General features: G+C 24.8%; 7 protein-coding genes across 7 annotated transcripts; 4 read left to right on the top strand and 3 right to left on the bottom strand.

The window, feature by feature from the left end:
• Positions 1-1,292: 1,292 nt before the first annotated feature.
• Positions 1,293-3,126, top strand: PmUG01_12072600 (conserved Plasmodium protein, unknown function; the record flags this gene model as incomplete). The annotated part of the gene is made up of 3 exons (XM_029006968.1): positions 1,293-2,718; positions 2,878-2,948; positions 3,082-3,126. 3 exons carry the CDS (start codon positions 1,293-1,295, stop codon positions 3,124-3,126), a joined length of 1,542 nt encoding a protein of 513 aa, XP_028863404.1.
• A 1,797-nt stretch (positions 3,127-4,923) lies between these two features.
• On the bottom strand, positions 4,924-10,313 carry PmUG01_12072500 (serine/threonine protein kinase, putative; the record flags this gene model as incomplete). The annotated part of the gene is made up of 2 exons (XM_029006967.1): positions 4,924-10,027; positions 10,195-10,313. 2 exons carry the CDS (start codon positions 10,311-10,313, stop codon positions 4,924-4,926), a joined length of 5,223 nt encoding a protein of 1,740 aa, XP_028863403.1.
• A 2,590-nt stretch (positions 10,314-12,903) lies between these two features.
• On the top strand, positions 12,904-13,474 carry PmUG01_12072400 (conserved Plasmodium protein, unknown function; the record flags this gene model as incomplete). The annotated part of the gene is made up of 2 exons (XM_029006965.1): positions 12,904-12,945; positions 13,142-13,474. The coding sequence occupies 2 exons, from the start codon at positions 12,904-12,906 to the stop codon at positions 13,472-13,474; spliced, it is 375 nt and encodes a 124-aa protein (XP_028863402.1).
• A 519-nt stretch (positions 13,475-13,993) lies between these two features.
• PmUG01_12072300 (shikimate dehydrogenase, putative) lies at positions 13,994-14,960 on the top strand (the record flags this gene model as incomplete). Its single annotated transcript, XM_029006964.1, has 3 exons — positions 13,994-14,399; positions 14,679-14,772; positions 14,894-14,960. Coding segments are annotated over 3 exons (567 nt in total), but the record flags the coding sequence as incomplete, so codon positions are not given.
• A 1,693-nt stretch (positions 14,961-16,653) lies between these two features.
• On the bottom strand, positions 16,654-18,159 carry PmUG01_12072200 (fructose 1,6-bisphosphate aldolase, putative; the record flags this gene model as incomplete). The annotated part of the gene is made up of 2 exons (XM_029006963.1): positions 16,654-17,760; positions 18,157-18,159. The coding sequence occupies 2 exons, from the start codon at positions 18,157-18,159 to the stop codon at positions 16,654-16,656; spliced, it is 1,110 nt and encodes a 369-aa protein (XP_028863400.1).
• Positions 18,160-21,008: 2,849 nt separating this feature from the next.
• Positions 21,009-21,548, top strand: PmUG01_12072100 (conserved Plasmodium protein, unknown function; the record flags this gene model as incomplete). Its single annotated transcript, XM_029006962.1, has 1 exon — positions 21,009-21,548. One exon carries the CDS (start codon positions 21,009-21,011, stop codon positions 21,546-21,548), a length of 540 nt encoding a protein of 179 aa, XP_028863399.1.
• Positions 21,549-22,404: 856 nt separating this feature from the next.
• Positions 22,405-23,598, bottom strand: PmUG01_12072000 (conserved Plasmodium protein, unknown function; the record flags this gene model as incomplete). The annotated part of the gene is made up of 1 exon (XM_029006961.1): positions 22,405-23,598. One exon carries the CDS (start codon positions 23,596-23,598, stop codon positions 22,405-22,407), a length of 1,194 nt encoding a protein of 397 aa, XP_028863398.1.
• Positions 23,599-24,638: the final 1,040 nt, after the last annotated feature.

Below are 24,638 nucleotides of genomic sequence, written 5' to 3'. Positions count from 1 at the left end.
CGGTTCCATTTTTTCGTTGTTTCTTTTTTTCATGGTTCCTTTATATTTTTAAATTTTTCTTTCCATATTGGAATAAGTTAAATTGCAAGCATACTTAAAATAACTGATGTTATTCTCCTTTTTAATATTTATAATTTTTTTGAAAAATTTACCCTTTCATATATGTATATATATATATATATATATATTTAATTCACTTCAAAAAAAAAAAAAAAAAAAAAAAAAAAAATTATAATTAAATAAATAGAAGCTTTTAAAAAAAGATGGTTTTATTTGTATTATTTTATTTCAACTTCAACCAAACATGTAATTATGACAGCTACCCAAAGAGCTAAATGAAATACCAGAAGACTTTTAAAGAAGACTATTACAACTATATAAAAGGATATTGTTAATTTGATTTAATATTTTTAAGCTGAACGTGGTGTATATTACTTATGTATAAGCCTACGTATATTCAGTACCTACTGTACAGGAATAAATATAACACTGTTCTTTTTCATTTAGTTTCACATTTCTGTAAAAAACAGTTAACAAGTAAAATGCTCCAGGTTTGTGCTAAAAAATCAGTAGCTCCGTTTTTTTTCTGTTGCATTCAAAAAATTTCAAACATTTTTTTAGTGTCCTTTTTTTTTTTTTTTCTTATATTTCTTGAAAGTATAAATTTTTTCAAAAAAATGTATAATTTTTATCAGAATGTCTGAAGATCATTTTTTTTATTTTTAAAAAGAGCTTCAGAATATAGAGAAGAAGCAATATAACTTGTTCATGAAAAAATGAAAAGCGAAAAAACGAGAGTGTAAAAATTCGAAAAAATTAAATTTATTTCGGTTATTGTTATATATATTGCACGGACTGTAATATATTCATGCATACAAACGTATACTTAAAAAATATTGTATAATATATTCACGTCAAGTAAAACAAATGCCTCTTCATGCAATAAACAAACCAGAAAAATTAAAAAAAATATATTTTTATTATTAACAAAATATGTTAAAATAATGTAAAAAGATATTTAATTGTAACTGTGATAAGAAAACCGTTGAAAGCCTTATTAGAGGAAAACTCAAATTATATTGTACATGTAGATTTATTATTTATTTGTGTCAATATAATTATTTACTTGTACTTATTTATTTACTTAACTAAAAGTTTACTAGACCCTTTTAATTGGAAATAATAATAAGAAAAAAAAAAAAAAAAAAAAAAAGGCTTAATCAAACATTACAAGAAATTAACGATCCTTCGGGGCATATGCTTTAAATTGGTTTATAATAAAAAGAAAAAGCATGTCGTTGGAATTGTTCGATGATATTGATATCATCAAAAAACACTACAATTTAAAAAATCCAGAAGGGGCAACAAAATTAGACGAAAATGAAGAAGATAGAGTAATTAATCTGCCAATAGTTTGTAAAAACAAAATTGCAATAGAAAAAGAAGGGAGTGAGAATCATCTAAATAACTATATAAAAGCATTAAAAATTATCATACGTTATATTCCTTTTAATGATTCTATTAAAAAAAAAATAACGGAAAAAAAATTGTATCAGAACTTATTTTTAGGAAGACAGAATTATAATAGTAATTCAAATATAATGAAGGAAGAAATCGCAAATAATAATAATACCGATAATAATTATGATACTTCAAGGGAAAATATAAACAGCTACCCTGATAACATAAAATTACATGAAGACTTACTAGAATTATATTCTGAAGTTGATAAATACGAATTAATACTTTTAATTAATTTAATAACTCACAATGGAAATAGTGAGGACATATTTGAATTTCTTTATCCGTATTATTTCTATTATATTATATTAAATAAACTTAAAAAAGATAATGTATTTATGCTTCTGAACAATTTCATAATAAACAAAAAAACATATGACAAATTAATCAGAACGAAAGATTTTTCTTTTGTTCTATTTCTGTCTGTTTTAGACTCTTTAAAAAAAATAAAAAATGATGTAACTACTTGTAATTATTTTTATGTCTTTATTGAAAATTCATTAAAATATGAAAATCATTTATTTATACATATTATAAGAGGTATGAGATCATTGTACACGGATTTTTATGGTTACATTCAAAAAATGAAAGAAAATATATTCCTTTTTTTCAAAAAAAATATAGTATTTAGCAATAGGAAAATTCTAAATATCACAGATAATAAAAATTACATATTGAAATATATATCATTGATGTTTAGATTGATTTTTGAAACATTATACAACATTCTAGATGAAAAAAATTTTAAAGTAGAGCAAGTATTGGAGTACAAGAATTTATATAAAACGATAATTGAACAAATTAAGGAAAATCTAATTTATATTAATGAAATAAACTATTTTGACAATTTTGTTGATGTACACATCGATTTATATAGCAACTATGTTTTGTTTATGGACATGTTTGTGTATTATAAAAAAAAGTTCAATTTAGAAATTTTCAAATTAATTTTATTTATATCTAATATTTTTAGTGACCATTATGAAGAGTTAGATGATCTGTCTTGTTCAGAAAAAAAAGTATTCATTGACATTATTTTTACATACCTAAAAACTATACATAAAATGAGAAATTATCATTTATTAAAAAACGATGAAATTCTTTATCACAAATTCGTCTTAAACAGATACATAATTAGTATAGTAGCAAACTTTTCTGTAAATAATATTATTTCGAATTATATAAAAAAACTTAATGGTATACATGAAAAGATCAAAAGTGTGGACTGAGTGTCTTACTTTATACAGATAATGTGTATGTTAGGGGGGGGGGAAATGAATAAAAAATAAAATAACAACGTAAAATATATTCATAGATTATTTATATATTTATTTCTATTCTATTTCTTTTTAATAGGCCTCGATACCTTGAGAAAATTCATGTACATTGATGACAAAGACCCTTGCCTACCTGAATATATTACTTTGGTATGTTAATATAAAAGAGCACAAATTAAGGGTAGTACATATATTTAATTTTACGTACATATATACGAATATATATATATATATATATATATATATTTATTTATTACTGTTCGCTCTATTTTACTTTTGTTAGGCCATTAAACACATAAAGGAAAATGAAAATTTTAACGAACTTTAATGAAACTTCCTTTTTTTTATTTCAAAATATTTTTTTTATCTTTATGCATGCTTTTTATTTTTTCTTACCTTTTTATTTTTTGTTAATATAACATATAATAAAAAAAAATAATAAAAAAGATATTCCCCCTTTGTTAATTTTGGATGTAAAAAAAATTTTTTTTTTTTTTTTTACTTCACATTATTGTAGTTAAAATATGGTTTTTCTGCATTCCACAATACAACAAAAATGTTGTTTCATATGCAACTTTATTTATGTTAACACTAGAGCAAATTTGTTGATTCATTATTTTTTTTAATTTTCATCTTGAGTTTAAAAAAAAAAAAAAGAAAAAAGAAATAAAATAAAAAATAGCGTAAGAATAATAAAAATCGCTTTGAATAATTTCATGATTTATAATTTTTTTTTTTTGTCTAATATAATAATTTATGATTGTTCCTTGTAAAATTTATTTATTAAAAAAAAAAAAAAAAACTAAAGGCATATGCTGCTGTTTTTGGGATTTATTTAAATAATTTTTTTAGCATATATTTGATAAGTTATCTACGGATATAATGATACTTAATTTTGAGGACTTATACATAATATTCAAATTAAAAGAAATATGTAAAGTACGGAAAGCTCTTGTTTATTTCCATAAAATTAATTGCTTAAGTGACACACCTAGTCATTAAAATAAAACAACATGCATATAATTATACAAGACAAGACTAGCCACATTATAGTCGCATTATTGAATTTATTTCATATTATATGTTTATTCTATACATTAATAACATGAAATAAATAAGGAGATAGATGAGTCAGTTATTTTAATGAAGTCCATACAACTTTTCATCAATAATAATAAGGAAAAAAAGAAAAAAATACTCAAGATAAGATTTATAATAATGATATTACTAATAGCATATGTTCGAATTAAATTAAAATAATTATGTTTTTAAAAAATATTGTTATACATTTAAAAAGGAGATTCTTAAAAATGGGGAAATATTAAAAAAATAAAACGAACGGATGCACAAATAAAAAGAATATACCAGTATTTTATTTATGTAAAAAAAAAAGAAATGTGAAATTAAAATCATAAAATTCATCACGTAAGACATATATACATTTCTTTTTTTTTATTAATAATTTAAAATGTGTATATACAAATATACTTAAAAAATACAAAGGGAGAAAAGGTATTAAAAAAAAAGTGTAGAAAGAGGGTATTAAAATGAAGTACAAATAAATATACACATATAAATACATACATACATGCACATACTTACATGTGTGTGCTTGTGTGCGTATTTAATTAGTAAAAATGATAAAAGTAACAAAAAAAATAAAAATTTATAATATTGACAAAAAAAAAATTAATAATTTTTTGAATTAAAGATGTGTGAAAATTTCACTCTAAAATATAAGGGCAAAATATTACCTTAACACATGTACATATTACTATAAGGAATGATATCAATTGTAATATTATTAATATCAAATAATACGTTCGTCATCATTTTTTAATAAAACCTGCCCATTTTTGGTACAAAAAGATTCTATTAAAACGTGCTGAATGTGCGTCTTCCTTTCTGTATATCTATATATCTATCTACGTATACATATATATTTCGCGCGAAACATAATGGTGCTTTTCGTAGTCTATGGTTTGTGCTTGTGGTAATTATTAAACATCTGCGTGCAGGCACATGTACATCAGCATATATGCTTGTGTGCATATTTTATAAATACATATAAACATATAATATAAATAAAGTTCATACATATTTAGCTTCAAAATTAATGGAAGAACTACATATTTTTGGTTAGGTAATGTATTAATTCTTCCTGGCGCAAGAAATTATAATCTTCATTATTGGAATTAAAAATTTTATAAATAACATCATTTAATTTGACTGAGTTAAGCATATCAAAAGAGGCATCATTGCTATTTGATTTAATTGAAATAATGAATTTAATTTTTTGCTGTTTAAATCTTTTTGCCTTTTTTTTATTATGTGCAGTATTACTAGAAAAATATGTATATGAAGGAATATTATTACTTAATAAATTTCTTGACAAATCATAAGCGACTAACAAGTTTTCAATTTCATATACTTCAATTAACACTTTTGGAGATGAATAATTGAGTGGACCATTGTTAAAAGATGAATGAATTATATTATTTGTACATGCAAAATTATTGTGATCATGGGGAGTTAATAAAAAATTCTTGAATATTTGTGATTTATCGGATGTACCTATCAATGGCATATTAAACATTTTTTCACTACATTCCGTAACTTTCAAAAATATTTTGTCTACATAAATTTCAACACCATATGCTTTTATATTTAATGTATTGGTATTACCACTACTGCTACTACCAAAACCGCCTATATGACCATCCTCTACATTACTACTACCGTTTGCATTACCACCCTCTAAATTACTATTACCCTGTACGTTGTTACTACCCTCTACAATACTACTACCATATGCATAATCACCCCATATATTGTTACTATCCCCTACGTTGCCACAACCATTTGCACTATCACACCTTACATTGGCACGGTTCAACTTCTGCATTATCCTGTCGAATCTTCCTCCATAAGCTATTATGTCTTTATTTTTACCTTCATTTATTACATAAAATATAATTTCATTCGAAAATATATTTTCTTCATAATTTAAAAATAAGTCAAAGCATGTATTATCAATTATAGTGTTTGTCCCAATAAAATTATTAATCTTCCTTACTTTATCTAGTACAGAAAAAATATTCATTTTATTTGCTTCATTTTCATGTGCATCAGTACCTGTATACTTAATTAACGTTTCATTTTTTTTTTTCGATTTGCATCTAATTACATAGTTACTTCGAGTATCAATATCATTACCAAAGGAACTACCAATGGGATCGCCTGCAGGACTTCCAGTAGGACCATCAGTAGGACCACCAATAGCACTACTATTACCACTATAATATGCATTCGCATTTTCCATGCCCGGTAAAAGGGAGTTTTTGTTATAACCACTAAAAAAGGGGTCCTTTTTATTTAGTATATCCGATATAAATTTAGATAAACTATTCAAGTATTCATCTACTTTGTTATTTTCACATTTTAGCTGAAATAGGCTATATATAAAATCACTTATTTTCGATGCATTACTATTATTATTGTTAATATTATTATTGCTAATATTATTATTGCTAATATTATTATTGCTAATATTATTATTGCTAATATTATTATTGCTAATATTATTATTGCTAATATTATTATTGCTAATATTATTATTACTTATATTATTATTGCTAATATTATTATTGCTAATATTATTATTGCTAATATTATTATTGCTAATATTATTATTGCTAATATTATTATTACTAATATTATTATTACTTATATTATTATTGTTTATGTTATTATTGTTTATGTTATTATTGTTAATATTAATATTATTACTACCACTGCTGTTGTTATTGTTATTACTGTTGATATTACCACTGCTATTGTTATTGTTATTACTATTGCTATTACCACTGCTATTGTTATTATTATTGTTATTGTTATTGTTATTACTGCTGCTATTGTTATTGCTATTACCATTGCTATTATTATTACCACTACTATTAATATTGTTATTGCTACTGCTATTACTATTCCCACTGTTGCTACACATTTTAAACTGCTGCACCAACGGTGTGATTGATGACTTGCTGACTAGTAAAGAAGTATTCTTTTTCAAAATGAGACTCAACTCATCACAGTCACTTTGTGATATATCTAAGCATACGTTCAATATTAAAGGAAGTAAGTCAATATATGACCATAAAAATAATAATTTATTAAAATGTGGTAGGTGATTGTACAGAGTATAAACAGATACCAAGATATCCGAATTAGAAAATATCGAGTGGTAATTTAATTCTTCCTTCCCATATAAGTTTTTAGAATTAATTAAAATGCAATAAAATATTTTCTCTACCTCTTCTGGGTATATTTGTGTGTTAATATCTTTCTTCGTTTGTTTACTCTTAATGGTATGATATTTGTATGTATATCCTTCAGTATAAAATTTTAAGTAAAAGCTTGTTTCATTATTTTTACTATAACAATTAATATTTTCATATATATATTCGGAAAAAGACAAGAAAAAACTAGGGCGCAATGTTACAGTGTTTCCATAGATATCTAACAAATATACCAGGTTAACTACATTGTTACATATATTTGTATTAATATATATATTCGTCGTTTTACATTCTTTCTTCTTATAAGAATGTTGAGAACAATTACACTCATCAATATAAATATTTTCTAAATTTATATAATATTTATTTCGTAAAACAATAGGTGTAATTATAAAAATTGCACCTCTACTTTTTAAAGATGCTATAATTTTCTTTTTTATACTTTTCCTAATATCAGATTCTTCAGTAAACATTTTAGCGCTTTGAAAGGTTAACATGTCTTCTTTTTTTATTATTTTTTCTTCTCTCTTAGTGTCAAATTTATTAAATAATGCACTAATTATTGTATGCACTTCTTCACAATTCCTTTTTTTTTCTACTAAATTGTAAATTTCCGTATAATCCTTTTCAAAGGAAAAAAAAAAATAATCGTGTAGCAACTTATATGCAGAAGATCTCTCCTTTGGATTTATGGCTAGCAGACTTGACAAAAACTGAAATCTTTTACTTTCTGATTGCATATATTCCGGATATATTCCTTTTAATAAATTTGATAATACGATGGATCTTTCCATAATTGTAGAAAACGGTTTATGAAACATTTCAAAAAAAACTACACCTAGTGAAAAAATGTCCGCCTTTTGATCGAAGTATTCACCTTTAAGTTGTTCAGGTGATATATAATTAACTGTTCCTGCTGATGGGTTTATTTTATTGTTTCCAACTTGTGTTGTTAATCCAAAATCGCCAATTTTCGCCGTTAAAATATCATCACTTATTTGTAAAAATATATTAGACGGTTTAATATCTCTATGCATTTTCTTCATATCATGGATAAAATATAATCCCTTTAATATCTGTTTAATTAATTCCCATATTAGCTTCTCATTTTCATAAATAAACCCACAATCTATAGCTTCTCTTAATGTTTTTCCTGGGCAATATTCCATTAATATATATAAATATTTCTCTTTAGATTTTTCTTCATAGCTTTTTTTACAATTCCAAGTTTGTTTTATTTCTTCCATAAAATCAATGTATTCTTTTTTTGTTTTTTTAATATTCTCTTCACTATAATGTTTTATTTCCTTACATAGGTAAAAATCAATATTTTTTTCAATCCATGCATCATAATACCTAACAATATTTTCATGTTGTAATTTTGAAAACATTATCGCCTCTTCTACTATATAATTGTCATCTTCATCCATAACATCATCATTTGTATTTAGAAAAGTAGATCCATTACTGTAACTACTTAACCTTATTTTTTTTAAAGCATACGTAATATCGAATCTTTTATTCTTAACTTTCATTACATAACCAAACCCACCGCAGCCTAACACTTTCTCTTCTTTGAAATCTCGATAATATCTAGAATGATTATTAATTAGTTCTTTACAAACCTCGTTTCCTTTTTCAGACAGTAAAACAGTTACAGGTGTATTTTCATTCATAATTTTCGTAAACGCCTTTTTTTTTTTTTCCTCTTCTACTTCATATTTTCTGTCCCTTCCCTTCATTCGTGGATTATCTTTCTCAAATTCGTTATTTCTAAAATCGCTTTTAAGAAATAAACTTATTTCTTCAGCGTCTTTTAAGGAAAACGCTTTTTCACCTCTTTCATTATATCCTTCCTTTTTGTAACTTTTTGATTCCTCCTTTATATTGTCGATATTGTAGTCATCATTGTCAACATGGTCATTATAATAATAATCATCAATATAGTCTTTATCATCGTTATCGTTAATATAGTCATCATAATCTTTATCAGTGTAATAGACATCATCCTTGTCCTCTCTAACGTCGTTGTAATTATTATTTTCTCTTTCATCTCTTTCTTCTTTTTCTTCCTTTTCCTCTTTCTGTTCATCCTTGTGATTTTTTTTCAATTCTTCACTTTTTCGTTTTTCTTTCCTTTTTCTCTCTTCTTCTTCCTTCAAAAATGCTATGTCTGTGTGCCCTTGTTTAACTACCACATTATGTTCTATTTTGGAATTAACTGATTCCAGTAATTCGTTTTGACCTAATTTGTCATTTTCATTATCTAAGAAAATGATGTTATCGTCGAAGTACGTTGGGGATGTAACTCTCCTTAGTTCATCCATTTCCTTTTTTTTATCTAAAAATATAATATCTCCTTGTTCATACAAATTAATATAAACCTTTAGCTTATCTACTCCTTTATGTACTGTATCATCCTTTATATCAAAGGGTTCAATTTTCGAATTATCGCTTTGCTTATATTCTAAATATGGACCTTCATTGTTTTCACTTTTCTCATGTTTGTCACTTTTTTCAGTTATGTCTCCTTGCTTCTTTCTGTTGCTTTTATCATTTTTTGCACTTTTGTCATTTCCCCAACAAGCACAATTCATGGAATTACTATCATTGATTGAGTTGTGTAAATATAATATACTCTCTTTAAAGCTCAACCCTTCTTCTATAATATAATCTAAAAGTACTGTTATTTTTAAATAGTAACATTTATGTATTTTAGAATTATCTATGCTGTACGCGAATTGTTTTTTATTAAAATCTATAGTTATGTTAATGTCTGCATATCTTAGTTCATGTTTATTAGAAGTATAATTTGTTTCTTCTACTTTAAAACGGGCATTAAGTATTGTTAATTCACTCTTTGAACAATTATCATCTTCCAGAAACTGGATGCTGTTCGTATCATCATCATCTATTGCATTTTTCAGTAGTCTGCATGAGCATAAACAAAAAAAGTGTATAGGTGTAAGCATGGCAGCAATAACGTGTATCTGATAGTAGACATATGCTTATATGCAATGGTGTACATGCACTTTTCCACTTAACGTAAGCACCTTTACGTATAGTCATGGTATTTTTTTTTTTTTTTTTTTAATTACCCCTCCTGAATAATATCTATATTAATATTTTTCATCATAGTCAAATAGTGTATGTCATTCAAGATATTTTCCTCAGAAAAGGAGGTCTTGTCTCGATTTATCATTTTTTCTTGTTCCATATTTCTTCTCTTTTTACACTTTTTGTGTGCAACTCTTTTACTATATATATACAAATGTGTGTTCACACATATATATATGCGATTGCATACTACAATAATATTTCAACCTTTTTTTCTTATTCTTAATCTTGAATTATATTTTGTTTAATTGAAGATCCACCCTTTTTTTATACTTGCCCTATTTTTATACGCCCTTTTTTTGGAATGTCATCTTTTCAACATTTCTAGCACATTTTAAAATTTTATTTTATTATAATTTGCTTTTCTTCTTTTAAAAGTGAATTTCTCTATAATATTGGTTCTTATGCTTTCTTCTTACACCTTTCTGTTGTTATATATCTCGTTTATTTTTGATTTTACTACGCTTCTATTATAATACTGTTTTGTTTTGTTTTGTTTTTTTATCTTTTTGTTATTTTTCTTAGTGTTATTTTTCTTTGTGTTATTTTATCTTTCGTTATTTTATCATTTGTTATTGTTCCATTTGCTATTTTTCCTATTTTCCCTTTTCCCGTTTTCCCCCTTTTTTTTTTCTTTTTAATTTCCCTATAATATTTCACTTTCGAATTTGATAATCTTTTAAATTCTTTTTTTTTTTTCATCTATTTTTTTTATTCTAGATGAAAAAAACGGTTTGTGTGAATCTAAGAAACAAATAGTGATTGTCAAAAAAAAAAAAAAAATAAAAAAAAAAAATAAATTAATTATATTTTTTCACAAACAATTATTAAAATTTTCGTAACATTTTACACCTCTACTAAATTCTATAAAGTCATAACTTAAAAAAATTATAAAAAAAAATATACTTTTTAGCTCATTTACCCATTATATTTTTAGTTGATTTTGTGTAATAATTTTATTGTCAACTGTGAAGAAGTACGCACCAAAAATAAAACAAAAAAAAGGAAAAAAAAGGAAAAAAAAAGAAAAATGCGACAATGCAAAAAAGTAATAATGCAATAATGCAACAACGTAATAAAGTAATAATGCAATAATGCAACAACGTAATAAAGTAATAACGCAATAATGTAATAACGCAATAATGTAATAACGCAATAATGTAATAACATAATAATGTAATAACGCAATAATGTAATAACGCAATAATGTAATAACATAATAATGTAATAACGCAATAATGTAATAACGCAATAATGTAATAACGCAATAATGTAATAACGCAATAATTTAATGACGCAATAATGTAATAACGCAATAATTTAATGACGCAATAATGTAATGACGCAATGCTGGAATAGTGGAATTTATGCAAATTAAATATTTCTTTCAATATGAATTTAAAAAGGGAAAAATAAATCAAATAATATAGATACTTCATGTATATATGCAGATAAATATATATATATAATATATATACATACATATGGTATACTTTTTCAAAGTTACTTATTTTTCCTTTACATCTGTTATATCTAATAACGCATGTTATTTTAAAAATAAGTTTACACAATGGTAGAAATGTATGAAGATGCACATACAAAAGGTTATGCATGGATATATGTGCATATACATATATCCATGCACAAGTATACATATGTATATGTATATACATATATGTGTGTATAATTACATATATATATATATATATATAAATCAATTTTGAAGCACTAATTATGGCTAAGTAAATTTATTGTTAATAATACTTTAACACATTTTAAAAAAATAAAAAGTTTTAAGAGCATATTTTATTAAGTTTAAATTCTCTTAGCCATTATGCTCTTAGCATTGGTCTGATGGAACGATTTTGTGAACATTCATATATTTAACATAAGCTTACCAAAACCAAAACAAAGTATGCAAAGAGTTTATTTTAAATTTATCATTATACAAGAGGAAATACGTATGTTTTATACATATACTACGTTCGCAGTATGAGCAATGTTTGCAATATTCATAACGTGTAGATTTTTTTTCTATTTTTATGCATTGATATGATCTCATTTATGAAATACATGATCTTCCATCTACTGAAGAAACTTTGATTTTTCTTTTCATCACTTTTTCAGAAATTAGATGTGAGTGTAATATTATGCTTCCATTAAATGCCTACAAAGAAATATAAAGAAAGAATTTTTTTACACTTTTTGTATGTGACTGTATAAAACTTCAAAATGAAAGAAATTAATGTCTAAAATCTCTAGTGTTCTTTTGCTCAAGAAAAAAAAAAAAAAAAAAAAAAAAATTATACCCGATTGCACAAATTTATACAAAATTAGACATTATTATAAATACTCTTTTTTTTTTTTTAAAAAAAAATATAAAATAAAAATAATTGTGTATGTATACCTATCTATCTGTGTAGCATTTCTTTATCCGCTATTTTGTTAACATCATATACAATTACAAATTCACGTATGCCAACGTAAAACTGTAAAAGATTGAGGGTATGGGGAGAAGGACAAAATAACAATATTACTAACGCATGTGTATATGCATATATAAGTACACACATAAGCGCTATTTTTATAACACTATTAACACTGACAAATCCGCAGAATTGCACCAAATTATCCTTTACAAGTAGCTTCAGTAATTTTCTTTTTACCCTTTTACAAATATTTTTAAGAAAATGATGGACAAAAATTCGGAACCAGTTGGCTTAAAAACGAAAGTATATACTTTAAAAAAAAAAAAATTGCAAAAATTCTTCCAATCATTGAGTTTCTCCTTTTTTTTTCCTATGAATAAATCAAAATATAACTATCTTTTATAACTAAAATAAGTTTATATTACACGTGTACATCTTAAAGTATAATATTTCATTTAATTCTTATTTCTTTTTTTTTTTGCCAAAAAAATATACACAGATAGATGAACTTGAAAAAATTTTATATAAGATGTCTTTTGAGACTATTGAAAACCCCTCGAATAATAACGATTTAAAAGATTCTTTCTATGATAAATTATTCAACGAAAAGAAAGTGATAATTACTGAATTTTTAAATAGCGAAAAAAAAAAGTCATACAATCATCTTGAAAACATCAAAAATAATATCCTTAAAAAAATTAATATAATAAATGAAAAAAATGAAGATATCAAAAATCAATCAGATATTTTAATGGCTGATAGAAATAAAAATTTGTGTTGTATCAAAAATTTGGAAACGAAAATTGAAAATATTAAAAAGATCATTATGTAGAAATAATGTAAAAAAAAAAAAGAAAAAAAAAGTATGTCGTTAAAATAAAAGGGTAAAAAGTGCTAAATATGTTAAACAAATATATGCCTTTTTTTTTTTTTTTTTTCCACAATATAAAACACCTCAATAATGTCAAAATGATATGGAGCAAAATATAAAATAAAAATAAAAAAAAAATTATTTAGTTATTTTCAGCATGTCGATATCGTATATATATATACATATATATATAATTGCGTTCATATTCATACATATATAAATAAAAGCTTGAACTTGTGAAAGTGTGAAGGTGTAAGCTTAATTCTTGTAAAACTTGAGCCATTTACATATACATATATACATATAATATATATATGCTTGTACATTTGACTATTTTTCTTCGCATTTTTTATTCAGTTTTTTCACAGTTCTCATATGTTATCCCTAATGGGACTAAAAAGCTAACGTATAAAATCAACTTCCTATCTTTATGTTGATTTTATGACTTTCCATATAGAATAAAAATAAACAAAAATAAAAATGAATGATATTATGAGTGCAGATAATAATATAAAATGTAAGAATATTGTATCAATTTATACCCTCCGTATGTACCTAAATGGTTTTATAATTGGTTACGTTTTTCGACATGAAATAAATAAAAAGTTTTATTTACATAAAAATGATAATATCATATTTCATTATATAAAAACAAATGTCTCTTCAAAAACGAATAATAACAATTGTAAGAACTCATTTTTTTTAATGAAAAATATTTTATATAATCATAAAAAAACAAGTTTAAATAAGATGTTCTTATACGTCAATAGTTATAATCAGAATTATCAAAATATTTTAAAGTTTCTCCAATTCTCTAAGCTATTAAACTTGAAAAAAAATATACAAGTATCGAACTTCGTCGCCTTTAGACTATCCTTCTGGACATGTACTATATTTCTTAAAAAAAATATACAACCCCATGGAATATGTAAATTTTGTATTTCCAAATGGGCATAAATTTGTGTACAGTGTATATATATATTTATGTATGCGTGCACCTACATATGCTTATAAGCAGCTTTTGTTGGAAAGTACTTAAATAATAATGTGTAGCAGTTTGTAAGATTTTTTTCGTTCTCTTGTAGAACATGCTCGCATTTAAGGAAATAATATGTAGTTAAAAATAACTCTTCATCTATTTTATTATTTTTTTTTTTTTCCTCAGGTTTTTGCACCTTATCATGTTGGCAGTTAAATAAAAACATAGAAAATACCATAGTATCGTCAATGCTCTCAGGCTTTATAGCTTCATCGTTTAAGTTAGAACAGTTTTATTGGATTTCATTAGATTTTTGTGTGTACATTCTTTTTTTTTTTTTTTGTTCATTTTTACTTCTTTTCATCTTTGTAATATGTGCATAACCTATTACACATTTTCAGCAAACTAGTTTTTAGAGAATACCAGAGGGTCCTTATTCCTAGCTGGTTTGGCTGTATCTTAAGGTAACATTTTTTAATTATATATATTCAAATTTGTAAATTATTTATATGTGATATTTTTTTAACATCCTTTTACAGACATTTCGCACAGCATACATTTCGTACAGCATACATTTCGTACAGCATACATTTCGTACAGCATACATTTCGTACAGCATACATTTCGTACAGCATACATTTCGTACAGCATACATTTCGTACAGCATACATTTCGTACAGCATACATTTCGTACAGCATACATTTCGTACAGCATACATTTCGTACAGCATACATTTCGTACAGCATACATTTCGTACAGCATACATTTCGTACAGCATACATTTCGTACAGCATACATTTCGTACAGCATACATTTCGTACAGCATACATTTCGTACAGCATACATTTCGTACATCATACATTTCGTACATCATACATTTCGTACATCATACATTTCGTACTCTATACATGTTTTTTAATACTATATAATATTTTACATTTTAAAATTTACACTTTACAGTTACGTTATTTTCATTTAAAAGATAGAAATAGTGAATGCTATTATTTTTTACCACAATCTAAGAATTCCTTCAAAAAAAAAAAAAAATAATAGCCCTCAAATGAGCTCACTCCTATGACTGTTTTTAATCATATACCTTTTTCCTTTTTTTGTTGTGCTACAGTTATATACATATATTTGTTATAATCATTAAAAATATATTTTGTTAACGCATACATTAGGATAAATTAAAAGGATGAATTGTGTAAATTGCATAGTTGCTTGTGAAAATTGCAACATATGTATGTATATACGTGTGCACGGAAAATATAACCACGCGTGCAAAAAATCTTAAATGTTTATTATACAGAACAAGCTGTTTTAATTTTAATTTTCCTTTTCTTTTTTTTTTTTTTTTTTTGTAACTTTTACTTTTCCATAAATTTCAAAATAAATTTTTTTGTAGAAGAATGCGAAATTAGGTTGACCAAAATATGTATATTACAATAATATTTCATCAAATTAAAAAATTATAAAATTAAATTAACTTAAAATTTGCAGTTGTACTTAAAAACAGGGCGACATGAATTATATAAAAAATTATATAAGAATATATATGTAAATCATCATTATATTATACTACTTTTTTTTTTTTTTTTTTTTTTAAACTTCCTTTTTAATTAATATTTAGAAGGATTTACAGCATAGTTTTACAGGTTTGTAAAAAGAACACTCGATATAGAATAAAATATATGCACATGTATATACCTTTGTTTGGTACTAGTCCAAATATATTCTCTAACTATAAAAAGATTAAATGCATTTTAATAACACGCTTTAATTATTAAAAGGGGACATATATAAAAATACACAGAATTCTCGAATAATGAGCACGTACGTAAGATCAATACTTAAGTACGTATATATATACATATGAGGATGAGGATGAAGACGGTGTGGACGTTTGTTGCATATGTAATAATATATATATACATTCTGTGGTACAAATATAAGAGAAAATATTTGCCTATTACGTCATTATGTTACATTTCAAATTATCACATTTTATCATATTGCTACGTATTTACTTTCCTGTCATTTATTCATTCATTAATTCATTCGTTCAATTGTTTTTTTTTTTCTTTTTTTCAATTTTCTTCTCTCTTTTGTTAATTTACAAATACGTTAGCAATATTAGCACCGCTTTAAAAAGTCTGCATATTAGTAGACATATTTCTTTTCGTAAAGTGACGCACCAGCACTGGCATCACCTGCACCTCCTTTGTATTTTCCATATGTAGCCAAGGAGTTAGCTTCAGCCCTTTTTAATAGAACTTCCCTTGCTTTTGCAACATTTTCTTTTTTTCCTTTCCATGCATTTAAAACCGAGGCTTGTAATGCTCTACCATAGGAAAAGGTTAAAGCCCATGGGTGAGGTCCTAAAGCATTAATGGAATTTAAATTAACAGATGCTTCTTCTTCTGATTGTCCTCCAGATAAAAATACAACTCCTGGTAATGCTGGTGGTACTGTCCTCCTTAATGATTGTACTGTAAAAAAGCCAATATCTTTTGTATTCGTTTTTTCAGTACAATCATATCCTGCTGTTACCATATTTGGTTTTAATAATGCTCCTTCTAATAATACACCATGTTCATTTAACGCCTTAAAAACACATGCTAAAACTTTTTGTGTTACAGTAGCACATACTTCTATTGAATGTGGACCATCAGCTAATATCTCAGGTTCAACTATGGGTACAAGTCTATTTTGTTGGCATATAGATGCATATCTAGCTAACCCCCATGCCGTTTCCTTAATAGATAAATCAGTAGGCTTTCCTTTTGCAGTGTCAATTACTAAAACAGCTCTCCATTTAGCAAACCTTGCTCCACCTTTATAATATTCTTTACATCTATCTGCTAACCCATCTAATCCTTGTGTTGATTTTTCATCATCTGTACATGGAATGGATACTAAACCTTTATCAACTTTTATTCCTGGTATTATTCCTTCATTATGTAATAAATTTACTAATGGAACTCCCGCTTCATTTTTTTGAAATAAGGTTTCTTCAAACAAAATCGCACCTGATATAAATTTACCTAATCCCTTGGCACCGAATAATAAGTCTCTATAGCTAGCTCTATTTTCAACAGTGTTTTCTATTTGTATGTTATCAAATCGCTTCTTAATTGTTTGGGTAGATTCATCAGCTGCTAAAATTCCCTTTCCTGCTTCAACAAGTTTCTTTGCTGTTGTTGTTAATTCTTTAGCAACATCTATTGGTAGATTAAGAGGTGCATTCTTATAGTCTGCGCTTGATGCCTGAACATAGAAAGTCAAAAAATTATGTTTTAAGTAAGCATATTTAAAGTACATGCAGAGATTATATATTATATGTAATTAAAAGTTTAACCATCCATAGATAGTTCTTTTGCGATATATGTATATATACATATATATAAATATATACAAACACGAAAATATGCAAATACGTATATGAACATGTATGCGCACATATATACAGTTACATATGTATATATATATATATATATATATACGTAGATACACATATATGTAACGTTTGCAATGAATAATTGCCCGAGCAGAATACGAAAATGTATTTACAATGTAAAGCTTAAAATGAGGTTACAAATGTAAAATACATACTGATTTGAAAAAATATAAAAATTTAACTCAAAGATTTAAATTTTTCAGTACCATTGTAAACTAATCAAATGTTATTATACTTTTTTGCTATCATAAAATAATTTACTATAATCAGTTACTTAAGTTATATGTTTTTTACTCATATAAGATAAATTTATATATATATGTAAATTATACAATTTGACGGAAATAAAAGTAAAAATGAATATAAAAATAAAAACGTATATTTTTTAAAGCTCACGAAAAGATAATATTTATATATATGTATATATGTGTATATATGTAAAAAATTTGCAAGCATGTACATATATATATTTAATGCATAAATTAAATGTCGATTCGGAATTGGTAGAAAGGTGGTGTTTTTACTGCGTCATCATTTCTATGCACAATTTTAGAGTAATATAGAATTGTTAATTTTTTTTTTTAAACATTTTAAGAAGTAATACTAAGCGAATAATTACATCAGCTTCAATAAAAATGGTAAAAAATGTTTACGAAAAAAGCGCGTAAATGCATTTCTTTTAAGATGTTCACGTAAACGTATCCATTTAAATGTCTATAATATATATATATATATGCATATACATGTTTTTATATTTTTTTATCAGGAGCGCATTTCAATAAATGACTATAGAAGAAAAAATGCAGCGTCATGTAATACAGCACACTAACATAAAAATCAACAAACGTTCACGAATTACAAAACGACTTTTTATTCATATTTTTAAACGTACGAAAACTCTTTATTTTATTACCATTTTTAATATGGAGGGTTAGTACTGCAGAGTAAATTTTTTATTTGTAAATTGGTATAACAATTTGTAACCGAAGAAATATTTTTTTCCTTTCTCTGTAGTGGAGAACTTTTTTTTTCTTCCAATTTTTTTAAATTATTAAGTTAATAACGTGTGTGCGTTTTATGGATGTATATTTCTGTAAATATTATTTCTTTTGTTATATTTATGTTAATTGTTTTATTTAATGTGTAATACCATGGACGATTCAAATAAATATATTTCTCATTTACATGTAAAAAAAAATTTGTAGAAAATTTGCTAATAATATGTAATTGTGATATTTATTATTATATAGTTATTTTAATATATTTTTAAAAGAAAAAAAATGGAGTATGTTTTAATTTAGAAAAAAATTATATAAAAATATATTTTCTTTTTTTTTAATTTAAATGTGTGTATGAAAAAATTACATATGAATTTAAATTTGAAACAAAATTAAAAATCAATTGCGAATATTCAAAGTGAAAATAATAAAAAAAAAAAAAAATTTCCGCTTTTTTTCAAATGGCTATTTTTTTTTTTTTATTTTTTTTTTTTTAAATGCTGCAAAGCAAAACACGTTGGTAGGAACGTAAAAATTTCGTAAATTTTGTTAAAATTTTTTGTTGTTTTTTCTACATTTCGTTGGTTAAACTGAAAAAATTGGATGCACAACAAATAATTCATTACAGGAATAAAGATTAAAGAAAAAAAAATAGGAAAATTTTATAAATTTTGCTACCAAAAAAGAGAAAAAAAAAATGTTCGACAATTTTACGACTAAGAAAAAGAGAAAAAATGCAAGGTATTTTCTTTTACGTGAAATTCAGTATAATATATATATATATATATATTTTTATATACATGAAAAAATAACTATATTATGACATTCTTAGATGCACATGCATTGTAAATATATATAGATATATATATATATACATGGAAATTTTCCTTTAGTGTTCCTAAAACTAGTAAACTTCAATAGTTATAATTTAATATTTTAAAAAGAAAAAAATTCTTATAATTTATCATTTACAAGGAAGTGTTCAAATTACACAGTTACCGACTTATATTCATCCTTTTTGATATGCTTTCTTCGTTTGTTTTAAACATTTCTGTATTTTGAAAATAATAGATGCACGTAAGAAGACGCAATTTTCAAAAAATATATATTCCTCTAAGCAATTTTTGGGGATTTTCTGTTTCATTTTTGTTCATTGAGTATATGCACATATATATGTACACATACACATTTATAGAATAGCACGTCACCCATACATTTGCATTTTGAGCAGTAAGAGTGTTGGGGCAAGCTGCATTTTGTCTCATTCCAAATAAGTATATACATTGTGCAATTTAAATAAATAAAATGCAAATAAGCATACGTAGAGTTATATAACTGGAATCAGTTTTCGATTCATTATCCTTTTTTCACATTGTTCGCACGAGTTATACAAAAAGCGTTTAAAATTTTATAATACGATCTTCATTTTATTTTGGGGATTATTTATATGCCAATCAAATATATGTAAAAAAAAAATATACTAAAAAATGCTTAAAATAAATTTTCATAAAGCTGTTTTGTGTCATGTTTTATTTATTTTGTTTTACATGTTATATCTTATTTATTTTGCTTTATCTTATTTTATTTTTACTTTTGTTTTTTTTTAATTTTGGCAACTTTGCTGAGGTTTGCTTAATTTTGCACAATTTTAAATTTACTAATTTTTTTTTTTTTTTCGTGAATTAATAAATTTCATAAAGTACTAGCATAAATAATATAAAACCATCCCTTTCTTTAAATAGTAGTTACGCCTGATAACATTTATCGTTATAATAAACAGATTTGATAAATCATTATTATTATTACTAATGATGTTAAAGTGACCCTTTTAATTTTAATACAAAAAACTATTTTTCCGTCTTTTAAAAATAGGATATATGAACATTCCAATTTCCCCCCTCCATAACATTATATATATATATGTAGATATATGCGTGTTTGCAAATGTATGTATATATATGTATTCATATATGTATGCTTATATGTATGTATATATTTCCCGCTTGTTCACCATAGCATGAAAGAGCTTCTTCCTAATTGCAATCATTTCGCAATATAAAATGTTTAAAAAAATAAACACATTTCCATTAATTGGGAAAATTTATAAGAATCATAGTAAGGGTAAATTTTCATCTCTACGATTACCGAATATTAGTTTGGACATTAATAGAATTTTGGGTTTTAAAAATGCTATAAATACTATATACGAAAATGTAAATAACTCGTTTAATAATGAAACATGTTTTTTAGCCTTCAATAATTGCACAATTTATAATAAAAAGGCTACAAACTGCAACATAAGAAGTAGGAGTAATATGGAAAATGGGAACAGCAGCAAAATTTACAGGTACAGAATAATTAGCCCTGCTAATTGGAGCACATGTAACAGTGCTGTAACACATAATGGAAATATCGCTACCAATTCGGTAAACAATAAAAGTAAAAAAATTTTGTTATTTAGCTGGTTAAAAACTATTAGGAAGAAGCAGTATTATAATATTATAGGAAAAATTGGTATTAAAAAAAGGAACGCGGGTATGTATTGGAGTTTTTATGTCAACAAAAGAAAAAAAATTAGAAAGAATAGAAAAACGATTTAAACGATTTCGTATTTATGTAATCTATATACATACATATGTTAATGTATACACATTTAGTGACTAAAAATTTTTGAATATTTTGTTGCGAACTTTTTTATATTATTTCATTTTATTGTATTCTTATTTTTTCATATCGTTTCATCCAAAAGAAGTGAGAAATTTTTATTTTTTTAAATTGACAAAGAAAAGGAAGTAGTAAAAGGTAAATCAAACATACAACTGCTAATAAGGTTTTCACTATACCCATATTTTAATATACATATATGAATAGTAAAGACATATTTTGTTCCAAACGTATATACATTATATATTTATACAAAAATATGTATTTCGTGGTAACGATTTATATCTGATCCTTTATCTGCAATGTTCACAATTTTGAAAAAGTGAAAAATGGGTGAACATTATATAAAAACGTCACTAGAATATAATAAAAAGTGAAATGTAAATCATGACTGTAATCATATAGGATCTGCATTAGACCTTTTGTGGTATCTTAACAAATGCTTAATTTATTTGAGTAATATGTGTTAGGCTCGTCTTTTTTCGTGCTTCGTATTATGGGATTTTATTTAATATTTTTTATCTTTCCAAATGCATATATATTTCTACTGCGCTGAAATTCCTAAGTGAATTGTTAATTTTTATTTTTTCTCTATTCATTCAGGAAATTATTGCCTTTTTTCAGGATCAATCGGAGGTTTGAAAAAATGGCTATATATACATAATTTCACAAATAACACTTGAGTGTATACATATACAAGTATATATATGTGGGCTTGTGTATATATATATATATATATATATATACATATATACGTAAAGTTTAAGTAATTATTGGCTTACCCTGTCCAAGTTACATATTTCTGTCTGACGAAAGGGGACCTGGAATTGAAAGGTGGACGATGAAAAATTTATTTTTTGTTTTTGTAACCTCATAAGAGATATTTCTTGTTTGCAAAAAAATGAGAGAATCACTTTCAGGTTTTATCACTTGAAGAGGAATATTGTCGTTATTATTTGGCATGTTCATATTATTATGATTAGTAATTGTTTTTCCCATTTCATTCATATTAGAACATTCATTTCTGTATATTTTAATTTCTAAGTCATTCCCTGAATGTATTAGGGGAATATAAATACATGTAATTTTTTTCCCGTTATCGAAATTGTCATATCCACCTTCGGAATGCTTTTTTAAATAAGACTTATTCGGAGAGAAATATAAAAATTGAAATAATGTACATATTTGTAAAGATAAATTTGCTTTTTTATTTAATTCATACGGAATTAGTGATAACTCTTTTAATAATTTATATAATCCCTTTTGTTTTTCTCTATCTAAGCTTGTTATATAAACCCAACAATAAAAATCAGTTCTAATATTTCTATATTCTCTACTAAATTCGTTAAATTGGTTATTATATTCAATAAACACGAGCTCATCATATATTAGTTTCATATACTCTTTACCTACAAAGTTCTTTTGAATACCTACATTATTATTCATTAAATTTGCCATTGTGTCTGTGTTTATTTTATTTAAGTCATATTCTTTTATATTTAAAGGATTTGCTAGTGAAACTATATTTTTTGTATTCTTACAATGTATTTCTTTAATTTTGGACTTTACATTAGAAATAATGTACTTTGTAAAAACAAGCCTAAAAATATCTGTTCTTAAAAAATGATCTATTTTTAAATTTATTTTGTTGTCTCCTATTGATTTTGCTTTAGTTACTACATTAGTATAAATAGAAAAAGCTCTCTGTGTTAAAGTAGCTACAGAATTTTTTATATTTTCTTTATCTTTTTCATTATCTAATATTTCACCTAACATATCATCCTCATCCTTTTTAAACTTGAATGAACTTATATTTATTTTGTCATGATCATTTCCACATGAATCACAATTCCTAGTTAGTCTACTTTCTGTGCCTGTTTCTATTCTTATATCCTTTTCTAGTTCCAAGCATTTTTCGTAGCTAACTGTACTGTATAAATAACTGTAGAATTTGTTAAGTGTTTCGTCATTCCATTCCACCTCCATGTTCAAAAAAATTAAAAAAATAAATATTAATGAAAAAAAAAGCTCCTTTGAACTGAGTGTGTAGGGACTGCATATGTATATACGTACATATGTATCTCTCTAAATATATGTGTACGGTATGAATACTTATTTGTATATACTTCAAAATAAAGCGAATATTCGGGTAGTCTTAATATTTTTTTTTTTTTTTGTATTTTTTCTCTTCAAAGCTATAATAAGAATATTATGAAGACGTTATGTATGTGCCACACCCGTAGAACAAACATACTGAACTTCAATTTTTTTGTGCAACTTTTTAATTTTCACAGAAAATTTTTCTTATCTTAGAGAAGTTAATAAATTGAACAGCTGTTATGACCATAAAATTAAAACATCGGCAAAGGACAGTCAGAGTTTTATTGCGTCAAACTTCAAAGGATATAACCCTAAGCATGTGCATATATATATGTGTACACAAATGTGCGTAAATGTATGTATACACGTGCTTACAGTAGTAATTAATAAATACAGTATTTAGAATTCCACATATTTTGGCGTGAACATTTTATGGCCTTTAATTGGGCATCTTCTATTTAAAAAAATTTTTGCACCTTTGTTTTTTTGTTTCCTCGAATGTTCGCATAAATATGCTTCCAAAAATTTACACATTTTGCTGCTTTTTATTGTAGCTCGTTTAATTGAACTCCTTTTCAAACTAAAATTTTCAAAATATAATAATTTATTCTGAAAATTTGTCGTATCAAAGGTTTGCCAATTTTTTAAAGAAAAAAAAAAATAAATAAATAACGTTTCATTCAATAGGTTAAAATTTAAAAGGTTCATTTAAGTAAAAAAAAAAAAAAAAAAAAAAAAAAAAATTCACTAAAATATTAAAAATTGAAAGAGCGCAACGATTCAGAATGGTTTTATAATATTCCCATATTAAAACCTACTATTACATATATATATATTAAAATAGATTATTCTTATTTTTTTTTAAATTGTAGACAATCGTAAAAAGTAAAGTTCATAAAGGTTTTTCCCTTTTTTTTAAGTAATAT

This window comes from Plasmodium malariae (genome assembly GCF_900090045.1).
Source record: "Plasmodium malariae genome assembly, chromosome: 12".
NCBI lineage: Eukaryota > Apicomplexa > Aconoidasida > Haemosporida > Plasmodiidae > Plasmodium > Plasmodium malariae.
The sequence above is the reverse complement of the archived record's forward strand: the minus strand, read 5'-3'. Positions and strand labels throughout refer to the sequence as shown.